The following is a 19,046-nucleotide window of genomic DNA, read 5'->3' as shown; positions in this document are numbered from 1 at the left end:
GGTGGTATGGAGAAGTCCATACACCTAAAGAAACTGAACCATAGGCATTGATGCAAGAAGTCACTACTTGCCTTTTTTTAGTGCTCTGCAGCTCAGAACTGAGTTGTCCAGGTCTATATGATGGGCATCTGTGTGTAGACCATATCACTATGTGCTGATTAAATGGCCTTGTCTGCAGAGAGCTTACAAGTTGGTGGTATAATATACATTTTTGAGATATCTTAAAGCCATCCAGAGACCTATCCAACCTGCTTTTCAAAGACTTGGTGTGATATAGTGGGTGCGGGACACTCAGAGGCCAACAGAACAGCAGTCAAATTTCAGGTCTTCCATTTCTTTAAGATTTGACCTTAAATTTACTTAATCTCTCTGGCTTGTGTCATTATCTGAGTTAGGACTAAAAATACATTATGGGACTTTCTGAGGGCTAAGTAGAATGATACCTACAAAGTTTCTAGAACAGTATCTGGAAATAAATGATAATCACTTTCTGTGTCATCTCCTCCTCTAAAGACATCCTTCCTTCTTCCAGTCTCAAATTTTTCTACCGGTCCCTTTTCACACAATATTTAACACATCATATAATGTTAATGAACTTCCTATGTTGTCTGTTTTCCCTCCACAATACAACCCTGTAGGATCCTACAGACATACGGTCTCAATTTCACAATGTATCTGTGCTTCTCCATGGCCCTCCTTGCTCGCAGTCGGTGCTTAGTAAGTACCTGGTGTTGACTGCTGGGTTGGGTGAGTGGCTACAGGGTGGGCAGGGTGGTGCAGTGAGCCTCTGGGAGCCCCTGGGACATGGTTAGGTGCGGGGGATATCCAGTTTTCTCCACCCCTTAGTGTAGGTGTTCCCTTACTTGGTGAGGCTCCCCAGAACATAGGCGTCCCAAGAAGCAGAGAATACGGGACTCTCATTACATTGAGTAACAGATGATGAATATATTGTTTGAAGAAGATGCAACTCTTCCAAAAGGAAGTACTGCAATTTCAGAAGATGGTACTGAATCCACAGGCAGAGGAGAAAGGAAAATGCTCCAGAAATAGATGGGGAAATTGAGGAGGAACTAAAGGAAGAAGAGGGAGGAACAGAGGGAGGAACAGAGCAGGTGAAGGAAGGGAAATGGGAAGGGGCGGGCAGGGGAGGGAGAGAAAGAGCCAAAGCTGGAGAAGGAGGTGATGGAGCAGGAGACATGGAGGGGGACAGGGTTCTGGGGTCAGGGGGTGGGGGCAGCCTCTCCCATCCTCTCTCACCTGCCAGTGCAGCCCACTATCCAATAGAGGTCTTTCTCTTCTTATGTCTCACATCCATTTGCTCTCCCTCCAGTCCACCTTCTGCACAGCTGTCCCGGAGGCCTTTCTGGACCTGGTCAGGGGCGTCTCCCGTTCTTGCAGTGGGGCTCTGCGCGCTCGCTAGCGTTCCTTAGGAGCCAAACGCTTTGTAGATCCCGTCATAGTGGAAACACCTGCTTGCATTTGTGCATATAGCATGCACTCAGCCTGTCCTGTGGGCCGTCAAAACAAAGCCTGTGCCTGCCTTTCTAATCAGGATCTCTGCCTCTGAGGACCACTGGCTCTTTAACATATTGTAGTTTCTTAAACATGCCACCTATTTGCTTATTTCCATGTGCGGTTCATCGAATTCTGTTTGCTACCTTCCCTGACTTAGAAAATACTTGGACCTCACCCTCTCTGGCGCTCATCTAGCCCATTCTGCCCTACAGAACTAATTCCCATTTCTTGGGCTTCTTGTAATATTTTAAAACACCTTAGCTATAGGTTTATCATCATTTATTTGTTCATCTTCTCCCATCAACCGACATTATAATTTCCATATATTAGTAACCCCAGAACCAGATACAGCCACTCTGATACACATATCTCAATGACTGTTGTCAAAGTACTGTATCAAGAAGTAATTGATTACATGGTAACGTTACTTATCCCCAGCCCCTACCTCAGAAGGCTGGTTCTATGTCCAGTTGCTAAAATTACTGAGTCTTACATGTAACCTGAAGCTGCTGTTTTAACAGCAACTTCCCCCTGAAGTTACTTCCAGGGGGTCTCCTCACACTTTAGATTTACTACCTTCAAGTCTGTCACCTATTTATCCTGGCCACCACCCCTCACCCCGCAGGTGTTTTCAAGAACCCAATTACTGCTGACCTATCAGCAGGTGAGGAGACCGTCAGTCTCCTCACATGCGTCCTCATCCCCATGGGCATGACCCTGGGGAAGAGGGCCTATCCTCAGGGAGAAACTATTGGATGGGCTCAGGAAGCAGAACTGGAATTATCCCCTCTGGGGGCAACAGAGCAATGGGAGTTGTTAAGAAGTCGCTAAGTCTTTCAAAACACTGTTTGAGAGATCTGCCTTGAGTGCAATACACAAACAGAAACCCTACCAAGGACACTGAAAATTGGAGAGATTCGTGACATATAGGATTAGGAGGCCAAGATGAGAAATGACAGAGTCCCTTCAAAAGAACTCAAATTTCTGGGATTTTTGGAAGGACCCATTTCATGGAACAGTGGTTCACATACTTGAGCATGCATTAGAACCACGTGCAGGGCATGTTGAAACTCAGAAACCCCATACAGAAGGCTTGATTTAGTAGGTCTTGTGTGGCACCTGAGAATTGGCATTTCTAAGAAGGTTTCAGATGATGCTGATGTTGCTTCTCTGGGGCCAGTTTGAGAACCACTTCAAGTTTGTCAGCACAGCACATGGACGGTTCTCTCCCACAGCATCACCAACACCACTGGTTTGATATCTCAAAAAATAATTTTAATTGATCCTAACTTGGGCAAGTCATAGGTAGGAAAATGTATACTACCTTGGAAAGCGGGACCCTGTAAACTGTGTCTCTTATTTGCCAACCAGACCACAAAGTTGATTCCCCATTCATATCCAATTCTACTGGACCATCTATGAAATTCTAGTACTCCATATATATGAGTATTATTCAGTAAGATCTTTCCTCCTATACAAGGACTAGTATAGGAAGTACATATGTTTTCTTATTATGATGAACTGGTCAGAATTGGAATTACCTGGCTTTGTAACTTTGGTATACTATAAAAACTGTGATTTCTTGGAGCTCTCTGTTCTACATGAGATTTCCAGATTGGTTTGAGTTCTCCAGTGCAAATATTTATACTTAACAAAATGAAGTCCCTCTGGCATATAAAAACACCACACGAAGCTTTGGTTTTTTTCCCCATATAAGAGCTATAGATTTCAAAATCTCATTCTTTCCAATATTTAGCGTTTTAGTCCATTTTAAAATCCAGCCACTTGTAGAAATAGTCTGGGTTAATGCTGGGGAAGGCAATAGGTTTTACCAATCTCATTAACTATCAGACGTCACTAATTGTAACATTATTAACAGAAATTAAATTACCTAGATTAATTTCTTATGACTCTGATTTAGCTCTCAATAATAGAGCCCATGTACACTCTAGTTTATATATTTCTCCCCTCAAGGAACATAAATGTCTGTAAAATGTCTACTAAACCACATCTCTACCCCAAAGTTGATTCCTCAGTGTGAGATTGTGGATAATTTATGTTTTAAAAATTGAAAAAATAAAAATAAAATTGATCACACTGTGGCTTATTGTTTTTGAGTTTTGTAGCTGGCCCATTGTGAAAACTTAGAAAGATTGTTAGCATGAGTGGAAGCTATCTTCTCTGAAGAGCAGGAGAGCACAGACAACATGTTTGGGTGCACAGGGCACCTCTACGCACAGTGCTGGTGATACCAAAATAAGACCTACATTTTGCTTTCAACAAACACACAGTCTAGTGGGGAAAACAGACCCAGAAACACATGAATGCACTCATTTCAAAGAGGAAACAGCTCTATCAGGAGAAAGCTCAAAAGCTAAAGGGCTGAGCAGCTAGCATTGCCTAGGAACGAGGGGAAAGCTTCCCAGAAGAGGTGACATTTGAACAAAGTGGCAGTTTACACATGTTGGCAGAAGTGTGTTCCTGGCAGAAGAACAGCAGCCCAGAGATGAAATGGCATAGCATACGCTCCAGGAACCCTGAATGCCTCAGCAAGGCCAGAGCAGAGGGCAAGTGGTGGGGGTGAGGCTGGAGAGAAGGCAGGCATCAGACTCTGGAGAGCTTTGAGAAACCAGGTTAACAAATTTAGAGTTAATCTGACAGGACATGAGAAGCCAGTGGAGGACATGAGCAGGAGGGTGGCCTACAGATGAAGGCCTCCCTGGCCACAGGAGGAGGGGAGATGGGAGGTGGGGAGAACAGACAAAGGGGAAGCCATTCCTTTGTTTCTTTGCACCCCACCTTGTTTCATAAAAGACTTAATGAGGGTAGTTAAGGGCCTGTAACTTCACCTGTGTTCTTGACTCATCCCATCCCAGCTTCAAAAACTCTTAAAGATATGAAGAGGGTGAAGAGAAGAGAGGAGAAGGGAAAGGAGATGGAAGACAAGAAAAGAAAGAGGAGGATAAAAAGGTAATTCAAAAAAATCAGGGAGTCAAAGCCAATGAGCCAGCTGGGATCCACGGCCCAATGATATCAAGATACTGCTTCAGTGACTCTGTGATGCTCTTGGCTTTTCTGTCATGAGCCAAGATGGACTCCATGGCTTCATTCATCATGTATGTCCTCATACACTCTCATTCAAAGGCTAGAGGTGAGGAAAGGGATGCGGGCAGTTTCTTTCTCCTTCTGCCTTTGATCTCTTGGCTTTAATCACAGAGGAAAAATCTTTTCCAGAAGCTCCGTGGCAAACACATTTTTTGTTGTATTTGTCCTTCCTGACTCATAAGAACATGTGGGCATTCCTAGCTTTTAAGTCTTCTGGCAAAGTGAACACCTCTGTTAGGGGACCATCAAGGGGGAAGTGGTTGGGGATGACCGTTGGGTGGGCCCCCAAGAGCAATGCTATGTTCTTATAAAGCACCTGAGAACAGGAATGAATATAATGGGCCAGAAGCAAGAGAATCTTGGCAATGATGCAAAGTTTCTCTGACAAAAAATTCACAATAGCAAAGGTCACAAACTCAAATGTGAGTAATATAAATGAGAGAGGGAGGTCAGGTAGGAATCTCTCTATCCAAGAGGTACTGAGGCTCATCACCCACCTCTGTGTAGTGCAGAATTCTTGCATCTGAGCCAGAGACAGGAAATCAAGATTTTTTTTCTCTAGAGAAAAATCTTCAGAAAAAATAAATCTTTATGTGTTGACACTTGGGGGTCCTTCAGCAAATAGCGAGTTTCTACCTGAACCCTAAAGCGAAGTCTGAAAGCTTTACCTATACATAGAGGAAGCAATTAGCATTGTATTGCCTTACTCTTACTGTAGATAAGTGAAGATCACCAGGAGTTTAAGAAAGACCACCAACACAAAGAGCAAACATAAAGTAAATAGAAAAATGAATGAGAAGACAACAGAAATTGCCTGGGAAGCAGAAAAAAACTTTAAAAAAATCTCCTGTTTATATAATTAGCATCCTTTGAGAGAAGCAAGAATATATAAGAACCATAAAATAAGAACAGGAAAAGAAAGAGCTCTCAAAAATCAAAATATATTTTGATATATTGTTTCAGACATGAAAACTATAATGGAGGAATTGGAAAATTGAGTTGAGAGAATCGCTTCTGAGTATAGACTAAAAACGTAGTTTGAATAGGGTTTCCACAGGATGAGGCTCAGTGTGGATTGTCAAAGCCTGGGTGTCCCCTCCTGGCAGCTCCCCTTTGTGGGCGTTCAAGCAAGGTGAGCACAATGTCTCCATGGGAAGACAGCTCAGTGCAGGGAGCCAGTTTAAAGGGATGAGAAATATGTTTGTGTAGAGGTCTGACACAGGTTTTGGAGACCAAGCAGGGTGAGGATGGGGTCCACCTGGCGGGGATGGATGTTGGGATGTGAGGTTTGGGAGCATGAGTAGGATAAGAAAGCTGCCTGCCTTGGGGGTTGCCCTGCCGTGTGATACCAAAGCCCATATGGAGGGAGAAAATGGAACTGATATGGGAGATCGGTTGTATGGAGGGCAATGAATCGAATAGGTTAGTAAATTAAGAATAGAGTGATATCAGAGAAATGGTGGAATGGAGAACTCCAAGGGTCCATCCCTCCATAGAAACACTTTGATATATATATATATATATATATATATATATATATATATCAAAGAATAGAATTGAGAGTCCAGGAATAAATCCATAAATTTATCGTCAATTTAATTTTCAAAAGACTCTTAGATGGGGGGGAAAAAAACAGTCTTTTCAACAAATGGTGCTGGGGCAAGTGGATATCCCATGAAAAGAAAAAAGCCGGACTACTACCTCAGACCATATGTGAAAATTAACTCAAAATGGATTGGAGATCGAAAACATAAAAGCTAAAGCTATAAAACTCTTAGAAAAAAAAATAGCAGTGAGCATGCCCAGCACCCAAACAATTAATGGCTCCTAAAAGCCATTCTTCAGCAAAAAGAATCAGGACTGTTTAGAGAAATACTTGATTCCAGAGCTGGAAGGGGAAACTGCAAGATAAGCGTGGGCATGTCACTGGGGCAGAAAGTAAGGATGTGCTCAAAGAAGAAAAAGAACACAGGAGCCAGCTAAGAGAGACTTCAACTAGCTATAATAGATTATAACTCAATTGATTTAAAAAAGGAGACTATAAGTCCACACAGATAGAAATAAACAAAAGAATAAATCAGAAATTTGCTAAGGAACCAGATATTGCATAGTCTCAAAGTACCTCCCCACAAAATATTTGCTATTTTTAAAGATAGTTATAACAAAGGTGAGAAGTCTAACAAGTAATCAAAGTGATGGGATGATTGTAATGGGACAAAGTGAAATCACTCGCACCTTATAAGATGCAATAAGAACACAGCATGACTCCTAGGAAGTCCCTGAAAAAGTCACGAAAGTGCATTGCCTGGATCTAATCACCATGAAACATCAGAAAAATCCAAATTAAGGGACATTGTACAAAATCACTGGCCCGTAATCTTTGAAAGTGCTAAAATCACCAAATTCAAGGAGAAGCTCTTCCAGACTCAAGGACCCTAAAAAGACACGATAACTAAATGCAACATGCAATTTTGAATCAGATTCTTTTTCCATATGACTTGACTGGGATGTTTGACAAAGACTGGATTCTAGCAATGTGTTGTTATGGCATTAATGTTAATGACTGTATGGCAGTATCATAGGAAAATGTGTTTGTAGAAAATGCATGTTGGTGTATTAAGGAATGGTGGGCATCATGTTGGATACTTACCCTCAAGCCGTCAGGAAATAGAGTCCTTTATACTATACTTGGAACTTTTCTGTAAGTTTGAAATTTTTCAAGAAATCTTTTAAAATTTTTAAATATTTATTTAGTTTCGAAAGAGAGTGCACTCATGAGTAGGGGGAGGGGCAGAAGGAGAAGGAGAGGAGCAGACTTCCTGCTGAGTGAGCAGCCTGACAGGAGGCTCCAACTCAGGACCAAGATCATGACCTGAGCCTATATCAAGGGTCGGTTGCTTAACTGACAGAGTCATCCAGGTGCCCCCCAAAATTTTTAGGGTAAATAAATGTTTAAGCAAAAGTAAAAAAAAATACATAGGATATCTTTCTATCCTCTGGGTGAGAAACAATTTTTTTTTAATTAGGTATCAATAAGAGTTAATATTAAAATGAAAGGCTGATACATTGACTATGTTAAAATTAACATCACATATAAAGAAGAAGATATTGCAATGATACAACTGACAACAGAGCAGTAATCAGGTGATAATGAGAATTCCTACATTCACTAGAAAAAAGTCAAAAGAAAAATTAACAAAAGGTATCCATGGGAGAAGTGAATGCAATAAAAACATAGAAAGAAACATTAGGGAGGAAAGAAATGCAAATTTCTATAGACTACAGAGAAATATTTTTTACCTACTAAACTGGCAAAAATTCTGGATGTTATACACAGCTGATAAATTACTGAACACTACATCTGAAACTAATGATGTACTAGATGTAGGCTAATTGGATTTATATAAAATTAAAATAAAATAAATTGGCAAAAATTAACAGCTCTGACAACATCAACTGTTAGAAGAATGTAAATCTATGGGAATACTCAAGACACCACTTAAGACCATGTAATCTGGCACAAAAATTTTGGAAAACAACTTGGTACTATTTTGAAAGTTATAGCTTTGGAAACCTCAAAACTTAGCAATTCCATTACAAAGTATATAACCCATAGCTCCTCAACATAGCAACTGAGGACAAATAGAGGAATATTCAAAATAGCACTGTTGGCAATAGCAAAAAAAACCCAAAAAATAAAAAACAGCAACAAAAGAACCCCACAACAAACCAGAAACAACTCAAGTAAGATTAAAAATAGAATGTTGAGTGGAAAAAAAAAAACAATTCCCAGTTTATTATGTATACAGTAGGATATTTTCAGAGAGCTCAAAAAAAGCAAAACGAAACAACATACTAATTATGTAAAAATGTGATAAAAGTGTTTTATAAGCAGTAAGACGGCAAATGCAAAATTCAAGAAAATGGGGCAGCCCGGGGGGCTCAGTGGTTTAGCGCCAACTTCAGCTCAGGGCATGATCCTGGAGTCCAGGATCGAGTCCCACATCAGACTTCCTGCATGGAGCCTGCTTTTCCCTCTGCTTGTGTCTCTGCCTCTCTCTCTCTCTCTCTCTCTCTCTCTGTGTGTGTCTCATGAATAAATAAATAAAATCTTTAAAAACAAATTCAAGAAAATGGTTTCATTGGGGAGGAATGAGTGAATGTGAGGAAGAGGACCCTGTGGATAGGTATCAGTTACTGGTAACTTTTATTTCTTGAATCGAGTAGTCTTTATGGGAGCTTTCATAATGCTATAATGATTTATAACTCACATGCACTTTACACATCATCTTTTTTGTAACAATTATTACACTACACTGAAAATGGAAAGAGGAAATACTCTGAACGTTCATTATATTTTCAAATTTGAAAATAAAAAGCCTCGAAAAAAGACTGAAAGAAAAAAATAGTTACATGGTTTGCCCAATGTTATATCACATGATTTTTATATTTGATTCTTACAATAAATGTGGGAGGTTTGGAGGTCAGATAATAATTTAAGCAAGTTCATTGAAGAAGAAGTCATGAGGCCAAGAGAGGCCAAGTGCTTCATCCCAGGTCATCATCAATTTGGTAAGTGATGGGTTAGGGCTCTCATTTAAAAATTAACCTTGAAATCTTGTACTGTTTCCAACAATCCAGACTCACGCCAAAACAGAGTATTGGAAAATAGATAGGCAGTAGATAGCTCTTATGGAGAAATGGTGTCATCATAACCGGGAACCGTCCACCAGGAAGGCAGAAATTAGAGTGTGGTTTTCCAGAAAGCTTCCATGAGATTACATCTTATTGTCATAGAAGAGCTCAAATCATCCATCATGAATAAAAATAAGAACATTTTCTTGCAGACATGCCCCTGAATCTATGTTCACTCTCTGTTCTCTGTTTCACTCTTGGGCATGTTGCATGGCCCTCCCACCCTCTCCAGGCCTCCCTCACTGACTGAGGAATTGCCACCAAACACTTCCAAAACACTACCCATCTGATGAGAGAAGAAATGTCAGGCAGAATGATAACAATGACAATAATCCTTACGTAGGTTCTATGTAAGGTTTATAAAATATTCGTACACATTTTTTTGGAATCTTGTAACAAATCTGTGAGATTGTTGGGACAGATATTGCTTCATGCCAGTCCTGTGCAGAGGAATCCACGAGTTCAAGAGAGGCCAGGTGGCCTCTCCGAGGTCACCAGTCTGGTGACAAATGGGCCAGGGGCTCCCAGTTTAGGGCTAAGTCTTCAAAGGCCTGTGCTTTCTCTAACATGTTTGGACACAGACCAATAGTGGCTGGGAAAACACGTAAACTAGGGGAAATACCTTTCTCACTGGGGAAATACCTTTCTTGTAAGAGGAAACCATCCACCAAGGAGAAAAGAAGGGTGGCTTTCTGGAGCCATGAGAACTTCTCACTGTAGCAGGAGTTTTAGAACTCCAGCATAAACCTTAGCCACCAAACAGGACTTGTTCCTTTTTCCTAAGAATCAGAGTAAGGTGCTTAGTTTCAGAACTCAGTCACTTCTGTGATGACCTCCACAACGTATCCACAAGCTGTGAAGACAGCAGGAACAGTAGCTCTCCCTCCACTTCACAAATGGAAAAGCAAGCCAGGGAGAAGTGACCTACTCATTGTCCAAGATCCCTTTTACAAAGCAGCCGGCGCCTCCCTAGTCTCCTCACTGCTGCCTGCACCTCCTGGTTCCTCAGCGTGTAGATCATGGGGTTGAGCATGGGGGTCATGACCGTGTGACTGATGGACACAGCCTTGTCCATGGAGAAGGGGGTGAAGGGCCGAGCATAGAGGTAAATGCTTGGAATGAAAACCATAGACACAACGACGATGTGGGTGGTACAGGTGGAAGCTGCCTTCCTCCTCGCCTGCCCAGAGTGGGACCTCAGCATCACCAGGATGACAGAGTAGGAGGTCAGGAGGAGAAAGAACCAGATGATATCCAACAGCCCACTGTTGGAGATCATGAGGAACTCCAGAAGGGACGTGTCAGTGCAGGCAAGTCTCAGCACTTGTGGGACATCGCAGTAGAAGTTATCCAGGATGTTGGGGCCACAGAAAGGCAGTGGGAGCATCAGAGCCAGTTGGGCAATGGAATGCACAAAACCTACCATCCAGGCTGTCACTACCAGCTGGACACAGAGCTGAGTGTTCATGATGGTGACATAGTGGAGGGGCCGGGAGATGGCAACGAGGCGGTCATAGGCCATCACAGAGAGGAAGAAGACCATGGCACCTCCCAGAAAGTGAAAGAAGAAGATCTGGGCCATGCAGCCCTGGTAGGAGATGGTCTTCTTCTCAGAGAGGAAGTCCACCAGCATCTTTGGGGCAGTGACAGAGGAGAAACAGAGGTCCAGCACAGCCAGATTTCGGAGCAGAAAGTACATGGGTGTGTGGAGCCGGGTGTCTGAGGTCACTGTGACCATGATGAGGAGGTTGCCCACGACAGTGGTGGTGTAGACAAACAAGAACACCAGAAACAGGAAAAGCTGGAGCTCTCGAGTCTGGGAGAACCCCAAGAAGACAAATTCTGATACCCACGTGAGGTTCTCTGGCTCCATGGCATCTTGTCCATACACCTAAAGAAACTGAACCACAGGCATTGATGCATGAAGTCGCTTTTAGTGCTCGGGACTCAAACGGAGTTTCCAGGCCTAGATGATGGATCCTCTTGCGCAGACCATATCACCAGGTGCTGGTTAATTGGGCTTACCTTTGGACAATTTACAAGTTGGTGCTGTAATATACATTCATGAGATATATTAAAGCCATCCAGAGCCATATGCAACCTGTCTTTCAAAGATTACATGGGATACTTGGGTGGGGAGACAGTTGGAGTCCAACATACCAGCAGTGAAGTTCAGGGCTTCTACTTCCTTGGGATCTGACCTTGATTAAACTACTTAACCTCTCTGAGCCTCAGTTTCCACGTCTGTAAGATAGGAATAAAAACATTTCTTTATAGAACCGTTTAGGAGATGAAATAAAAAGACACATCAAGTTCCTAGAACAGCCTGGAAATAAATCATTCTGGCAATCACTTCTTCTGGATATTCCCCTCCTCTAAAGACATCCTCCCTTCTACTAGTCTCAAATAAATTTTTCTAATAACCAGTTTTCATGCAACATTTAATACGTCTTCCTGTTAATGAGCTTTTCCTGTGACTATGTTTTTCCTCCACAATTTAACTGAAAGCTCCCAGAGACAGAGACATGGATCTTTATTTTGCTCCCTCCTCCTGCTCTGCCCTGTGCCCATCTTTGTGGATAGTCAACGTTCCAAAAGCAGGTAGTGTTCACTGCTGGGTGGGGGAGGAACTGTGGGGTGCAGCCCCTTACCTGCTGAGGCCTGAAATATATGGATGTGTGCTGAGACAAGAGAGAGTCTCTGGATTAAGAAATAGATGATGAATATTGCATGATGGGGACTCAGAGAGCTCTACTGAGAGGAAACAAGAAGTTTAGAAGATGTTACTGATGTAAGGGGAGAAGATGAAGGAAGATGTTGAGATAGGAGCAATAGGAACAGACAAAGGAATTGAGGCAGGAGAGGAAGAGGATGGGAGAGGGAGGAAGAGAGCAGGTGAAGGAAGGGAAAATGGTGGCAGTGGGGAAGGAGAGGGAATGGGGCAAAACTGGAGAAGGAGGTGGAGGGGAAGAGGTAAGGGGTGTGGGGTTAGGGCTAGGGGCCTCTCCCACTCCTCCTGCCCTGTCTCAGTCCCATCCTCTCTCATGAGCTTTCTGCAGTCTAGATAGATTAAAGGTCATGTTAATCTCATTCTTTGGCTTCCATTTGCTTCCAATGACTGTCTAGTGCCCCTAGATTAAAACTCAAACTCTTCCATGCTGCTCAACATGCTTTGTGCATTTGTACAAAGTTGAAACACATGCTTACATATGTGCATGCAACTGCCTCTCAGCATGTCACACAAGGCTATAAAATATAGCCTTCACCTACCTTTGTATCCCTGTCACCCAGGAACTGATTGCCATTTAAGAAATTCATAGCTTCTCACATGTGCCATAAACTCGGTTTTTTTCTGTAGCCTTGGTAATGAGTTCTGTTTCCTGAAATGCCTTTTACTACCTTCTCACCCTACAAGGACTGGGATATCACCTGCTCTGTGACTCCTCCCCCATCTCTTGCATGCAAAATTAATCTCTTCTTTCTCTGGGTGCCAACAAGGTTTTATAAATAGCTCCCTTAGAGCATTTTTCCCTTTCTTCTCTTGTCCCTCTCTCTTAACTAGAGTGTAAATTCGGTGACTCAATAGCTTCAGCACCTAGAACAGAAATGCTGATTTAGCAGTTGCTCCAAATATGTTTGCTAACCAATGGATTAGTAGTAGGTAATTCTGTGACCTTGTTTTCTGGGTCTAGGTGGGGATTGTGTGGTGTATTTCCTCACACTCTGCTCTCAGCACCCTCTGTTCCGGCTTGGTTGTTAAAAGTCTGGGTTTTTGGGGATCCCTGGGTGGCTCAGCGGTTTGGTGCCTGCCTTTGGCCCAAGGTGCGATCCTGGAGTCCTAGGATCGAATCCCAGGATCGAGTCCCACATCGGGCTCCTGGCATGGAGCCTGCTTCTCTCTCCTCCTGTGTCTCTGCCATTCTCTCTCTCTCTATGTCTATCATAAACAAACAAACAAACAAATAAATCTTAAAAAAAAAAAAAAAAGCCTGGATTTTCACATGCAACCTGAGGCATCTGTTTTCAACGTCACATTTCCCCTGAATTCCTTCCCGAGACTCTCTTCACAGTTCAGACTTACTACCATCCAGCCTATGTCACTTGTTTATGTTTATTCTCCCCCACGTTCCAGTAAGTGTTTTGGGTCCTTCTGGCAGCTGATTTATCTACAAGGAAGAAAACCTTGGTGTCTTACCTTCCTCCAGCCCAGAACCAGAGAATGGCTTCAGGTCTCACATAATCTTGAGGAGCCTTTTCCTGCAGCATCAGTTCCCTGGCCACTGCCCACACATCACCTATGATGGCAGGGGTGACCCTAGGGAAAGAGGGCATATCCTTGGGGACACACTATTGCACTGGGCTCGGCTCTGGAAGCAGAGCTAGGGTGATTCCACACACACCCCCCCACCCCATCACTGATTCCCCCTGGAGGCCAGGGAACAATGGGAGTTGTTAAAAGAGTTTCTAAATGTCTCAAAAACATATAGTCTCTGAGAGGTCTTCCTTGGGGGCCAAAGTACCAAGGACATTGAAAACTTTAGAGATTTGCAGGATGTAGGATTCTAAGACCATGATCCAAAAGCACAAGAGTCTCTTCCAAGGAAACAGACTCTGAGAGTTTTAGACAAACCCATTTATTAGATCAGTGACTCTTACCCTTAAAAGAATCACCTGGAGAGCTTAAGACAGTGTGTCCCCAGCCCCAGACTTTCTCATTCAGTTGGGCGATAATAGGGCCAAAAATTTGCATTTGGAACAAGTTCTCAGATAATTCTGTTGCTCCTGTTCCTGGGCTACACATTTAGCACCGCTGACTGTTCTCTCTCTCTCATGCGCATGTGCAGAATATTCAAGCTAACATTTCTTCCTTTTTTCTTCTCCTTTTCCTCCTCCTTCTCTCTCTTCCTTTCCTTCCGCTTTTAAACTTAATTGATCTTTATTTAGGGAAAGTCGTATGTGGGAAAATGTTTCTATACTACAATGGAAACTCATGAAAAATCTTGTTCTTGGGGCAGCCTGGGTGGGGGGGGCTCAGTGGTTTAGCGCCACTTTCAGTCCAGGCGTGATCCTGGAGACCCAGGTTGGAGTCCCACGTCAGGGTCCCTGCTCGGAGCCTGCTTCTCTCTCTGCCTGTGTCTCTGCCTCTCTCTTGTGTCTCTCATGAATAAATAAATAAAATCTTTAAAAAAAAATCTTGTCTTATTTTACCAACCAGAACCGCAGTGTTGATTTACCAACTGTATCCAGGTCTACTCATACTATTTATAAAATGCTAGAATTTTTTAAAATTGTAATTAAATTCAATTAATTATAACATAGTGTACTATAAATTTCTGAGGTAGAGTTTAGTGATTCATCAGGTGTGTATAACACCCAGTGCTCATTACATTAAGTGTGCTCCTTAATGCCCATCACCCAGTTACCCCATCCTCCAACCCACCCCCCTTCAGCAACCCTCAGTTGGTTTCCTATAGTTAGGAGTCTCATATGGTTTGTCTCCCTTTCTGCTTTTATCTTATTTTATTTTTACCTCCCTTCTTCTGTGATCCTCTGTTTTGTTTCTTAAACTCCACACATGAGTGAAATCATATAATTGTCTTTCTCTGATGGACTTATCTCCCTTGACATATTACCCTCTAGTCCAATCTATGTTGTTGCCAATGGTAAGATTTCAGTTTTTTGGTGGCTGAGTAATATACCATTGCATATAAAATGCTAGCGTTTTATATGCGAACTATTACTGATTCTAGCACACTGATTGCTACAAGAAACTCTTAAAATGTCTCCTTATGAGAAAGCAATCAAAACCAAAATTCACTGCCACTGTAAGCTTGATGTGCTGTAAAACCTGATTTTTTAGGTTTCTCTGATCTACATAGCATTTCCAGGTTGGTCTAAATTCTTGCATTGGACATGTTTACACTTGGCCTAATAGGGTATCTCTGGCAGATAAGAATACAATGTGAAGATTTTCCACATACAGGAAATGTAGATTAAAAGAGAAACCAACCACTAACTCTTGTTTAGAGCTTCAGTCCAATTTAAAATTTAATCACTTGAAACCAAGTGGTCTGGATTGATTCTGAGGAAAGGGACAGGTCTTGTACATTTTGTTGACGATCATGTGGCTGAGTTTTGAGTTCTGATTCTGACTTAGCTTTCACTAAGAGAAAACAGATATTTCAGTTAATGTATTTCCCCTGTCAAGACACTTATGGGTCTGTAGAATGTCCACCAAACCTCATCTGTTCACTGCATCCACTGGCCAACATAATGAATTCCCAACACCAGAATGGCAGGAAAGGAGTAATCATGCTAAAGACCCAGTCATGGAAAACTGAACTGAGAAAATGATTTCCCCATGTACCATATATCTAAGAAAATAAATATTTGTCAGGCTTAACTGTTGTTACCACCTCAAACTTGTATGGATGCAAGATAAATCTGGAAGGAACTTCATCTATATTCTCATTAAGGGTGCCCAGCATCACTGATAGTAATAATTCTCCTGTTATGATGGCTGGTTTCATATGTCAACTTGATGAGTCTATAGTTCCCAGTTATTCAACCAAACACTAATCTAAGTGTTGCCATGAAGGTACTTCGCACTTGTGACTGCTACCTATAATCAGTTGATTTTAAGTAAAAGAGAATTTCCTACATAATCTGGATGTGCATGAGTCGGTGACTTAAAAAGCCTTGAGGGCAAGACTGAGGTTTCCTTGAAGAAGGTGACATTCTGGACTGTGGCTTCAGAGCCCCTGCCTGCCCTTCCTGATGCCTGTCCTATGCACTTCTACTGGCTCGGGGGTCAGTCTCACAATCATGTAGGCCAATTTCTTGCAATAAATCTCTTAATATATTCACATTATCTGGTTATACAACTGGTTCTGTTGCTCTGGTGGAACTCTGACTGATACACCACCTTGTATGGATCAAATGTAAAACTAACTCCTAGGCAGGGCTAATTGAGGTCTTCTCCTCCTCATACCTCAGTCATCCCTGAACTTGATCATAAATGCAACTGGAATGGCAAGGTTTGCAGATTAATGAGGCTAAGACATGGAGTATTCTCTGAGCCAGAATCAAACTATCAGCATAACATATAGAGAAGTTGAATTACTATGTTGTACACCTGAAAGTAATGTAGCACTGTGTGTCAGCTGAGTATAGTTACACTCAAACAAAATATGGTTTTAACCTGCTACCACTGAAATAACGTACAGCCTTCCATCAACAATTTCTGAGAGCACTGTTTTCGCTAATCCTATATAAATAAAATGACAAAAGACCATTACTTGACTAGACCTGATTGTTTAGACCCTAAAGAACTATCTCTTTTATTTTGATTATTTATTTATTTATTCATGAGAGACAGAATGAGAGAGAGAGAGAGAGAGAGGCAGAGACACAGGCAGAGGGAGAAGCAGGCTCCATGCAGGGAGCCGGACGTGGGACTCCATCTTGGGTCTCCAGGATCAGGCCCTGGGCTGAAGGTGGCGCTAAACCGCTGAGCCACTCAGGCTGCCCTAACTATCTTGATTTCATTTAAAAGTGTTGTTGGGAAGATTTCAACTTATACTACGAAGCTCAAGTAATCAGAACAATATGGTACTGGCACAGAAATAGACACAAACACCAAAGGAATAGAATAGAAAACCCAGAAGTGAATCCACAATTATATGGCCAATTAATCTTTAACAAAGCAGGAAAGAATATCCAATGGGAAAAACAAGTGTCTTCAACAAACGGTCTTGGGAAAACTGGACAGCTACATGCAAAAGAATGAAGCTGGACCACTTTCTTACACCATACACAAAATTAACTGGAAGTGGATTAAAGACCTAAATGTGAGATCTGAAACCATAAAAATCCTAGAAGAGAGTATAGGCAGTAATGTCTCTCACAGCAGCCATAGAAACATTTTTTGTGGAAATGTCTCCTGAGGCAAGGGAAATAAGAGCAAAAATGAAATATGGGACCACATCAAAATAAAAACCTCTGCAGAGTAAAAGAAACAATCAACAACACAGATGACCTGCTGAAATGCAGAAGATATTTGCAAATGACATACCCAACAAAGAGTTAGTATTCAAAAGATATAAGGAACTTCTCAACTCAACAGCAGAAAACAAGAAATCCAATTTAAAAATGGGCATAAGAGGGGTGCCTGGGTGGCTCAGTCAGATAAGGGTCTGCCTTCAATTCAGATCACGATCTGGGGTCTTGGGATTGAACCCAACATCAGGCTCTCCACTTAGCAGAGTCTGCTTCTCTCTTTCTCTCTCTCTCCATATGTTTGCTCTCTCTAAATTAATTAATTAATTAATTTAAAAAATATTTTTTTAATAAAAGGGAGTGAGGTGCTTAGGTGGCTCAGTCAGTTGAGCATCTGCCTTTGGCTCAGGTCATGATTTCAGCATCCTGGGATTGACCCCAAGTCAGGCTCCCTGTCATCAGTGAGTTGCTTCTCCCTCTTCCTCTCCCTCTGTGATCTCCCTCTCTCTCTCAATTAAATTAAAAAAAAATTTAATGGGAAGAAGACATGAACATACACTTCTCCAAAGAAGACATCCAGAAGTCCAAAAGACATGAGAAAACACTCAAATTACTCATCATCAGGAAAATGTAAATCAAAACCACAATGAAACATAACCTCACACCTGTCAGAAAGGTTAAACTCAAAAACACAGGAAATAACAAGTCCTGAAGAGGATGTGGAGAAAATGGAATCCTCAAGCACTTGGTGGGAATGCTAACTGATGAAGTCACTGTGGAAAACAGTATGGAGATACCTCAAAAAATTTAAAACAAAAGTACTCCATGATCCAGTATTGCACTACTCTATATTTACCCAAAGAATAGGAAAACATTAATTTGAAAGGGTATATGCACCCATAGGTTTACTGAGTCATTATTTACAATAGCCCAATTATGGAAACAGTCTAAGAGTCCATTGATAGATGAATGGATAAAGAAAATGTGATATATGTACACAATGGAATATTAGTCATATAAAAGAATGAAATTTTGACATTTGCAACAACATACTAGAGAGTATAATGCTAAGTGATATAAGTCAGAGAAAGACAAGTATCATATGATTTCACTGATATGTGGAATTTAGGAAACAAAACAAATGAACAAAGGGAAAAAAGAGACAACCCAGATAATGAGCCAACATAGGGGAGGTAGTTGGGGGATAGGTGAATTAGGTAAAGGACTTTTTTAAAGATCTTATTTATTTATTCATGAGAGACACACAGAGAGAGGCAGAGACATAGGCAGAGGCAGAAGCAGGTTCCCAATGTGGGACTCGATCCCAGGACCCCAGGATCACGACTTAAGCCAAAGGTAGACACTCAACCACTGAGCCATCCAGGCACCCCTAGGTGAAGGAAGTTAAGAGTACACTTACCTTGATGAGGACTGAGTAATACATGGAATTGTTGAATCACTATATTTTACATGTGAAACCAATTTAACACTGTATATGAATGATACTGGAAATGAAATTTAGAGAAAGTATTGATGGGAAGTAAAAAAATAATTATAAATGGGAATGGGTGGAGGAACTAACATTAATTGAATGCCTACTATATGCCAAGTCCTGTGCTGGATGTTTTCCATTTACCCCACTGACCCACACAACACTGTGAGCAATTATGTAAATTTTATAGCTAAAGAAGTAGAAATTCAATGATGTCCAAGAGGAACACAACTAACAAGAG

The 19,046-nt window shown here is 41.7% G+C and overlaps 1 protein-coding gene across 1 annotated transcript; it reads right to left on the bottom strand.

The window, feature by feature from the left end:
* Positions 1 to 10,243: 10,243 nt before the first annotated feature.
* On the bottom strand, positions 10,244 to 11,188 carry LOC112918142 (olfactory receptor 4D2-like). Its single transcript, XM_025996293.1, has one exon. It carries the CDS (start codon positions 11,186 to 11,188, stop codon positions 10,244 to 10,246), a length of 945 nt encoding a protein of 314 aa, XP_025852078.1.
* Between the last annotated feature and the right edge of the window lie 7,858 nt (positions 11,189 to 19,046).

Source organism: Vulpes vulpes, chromosome 2, assembly GCF_048418805.1.
Source record: "Vulpes vulpes isolate BD-2025 chromosome 2, VulVul3, whole genome shotgun sequence".
Classification (NCBI taxonomy): domain Eukaryota; kingdom Metazoa; phylum Chordata; class Mammalia; order Carnivora; family Canidae; genus Vulpes; species Vulpes vulpes.
This window is presented reverse-complemented; position numbering and strand designations above follow the sequence as displayed.

Coding starts and splice junctions, on each gene's coding strand:
- LOC112918142 (XM_025996293.1), bottom strand. CDS start 11,188: ATGGAGCCAGAGAACCTCACGTGGGTATCAGAATTTGTCTTCTTGGGG.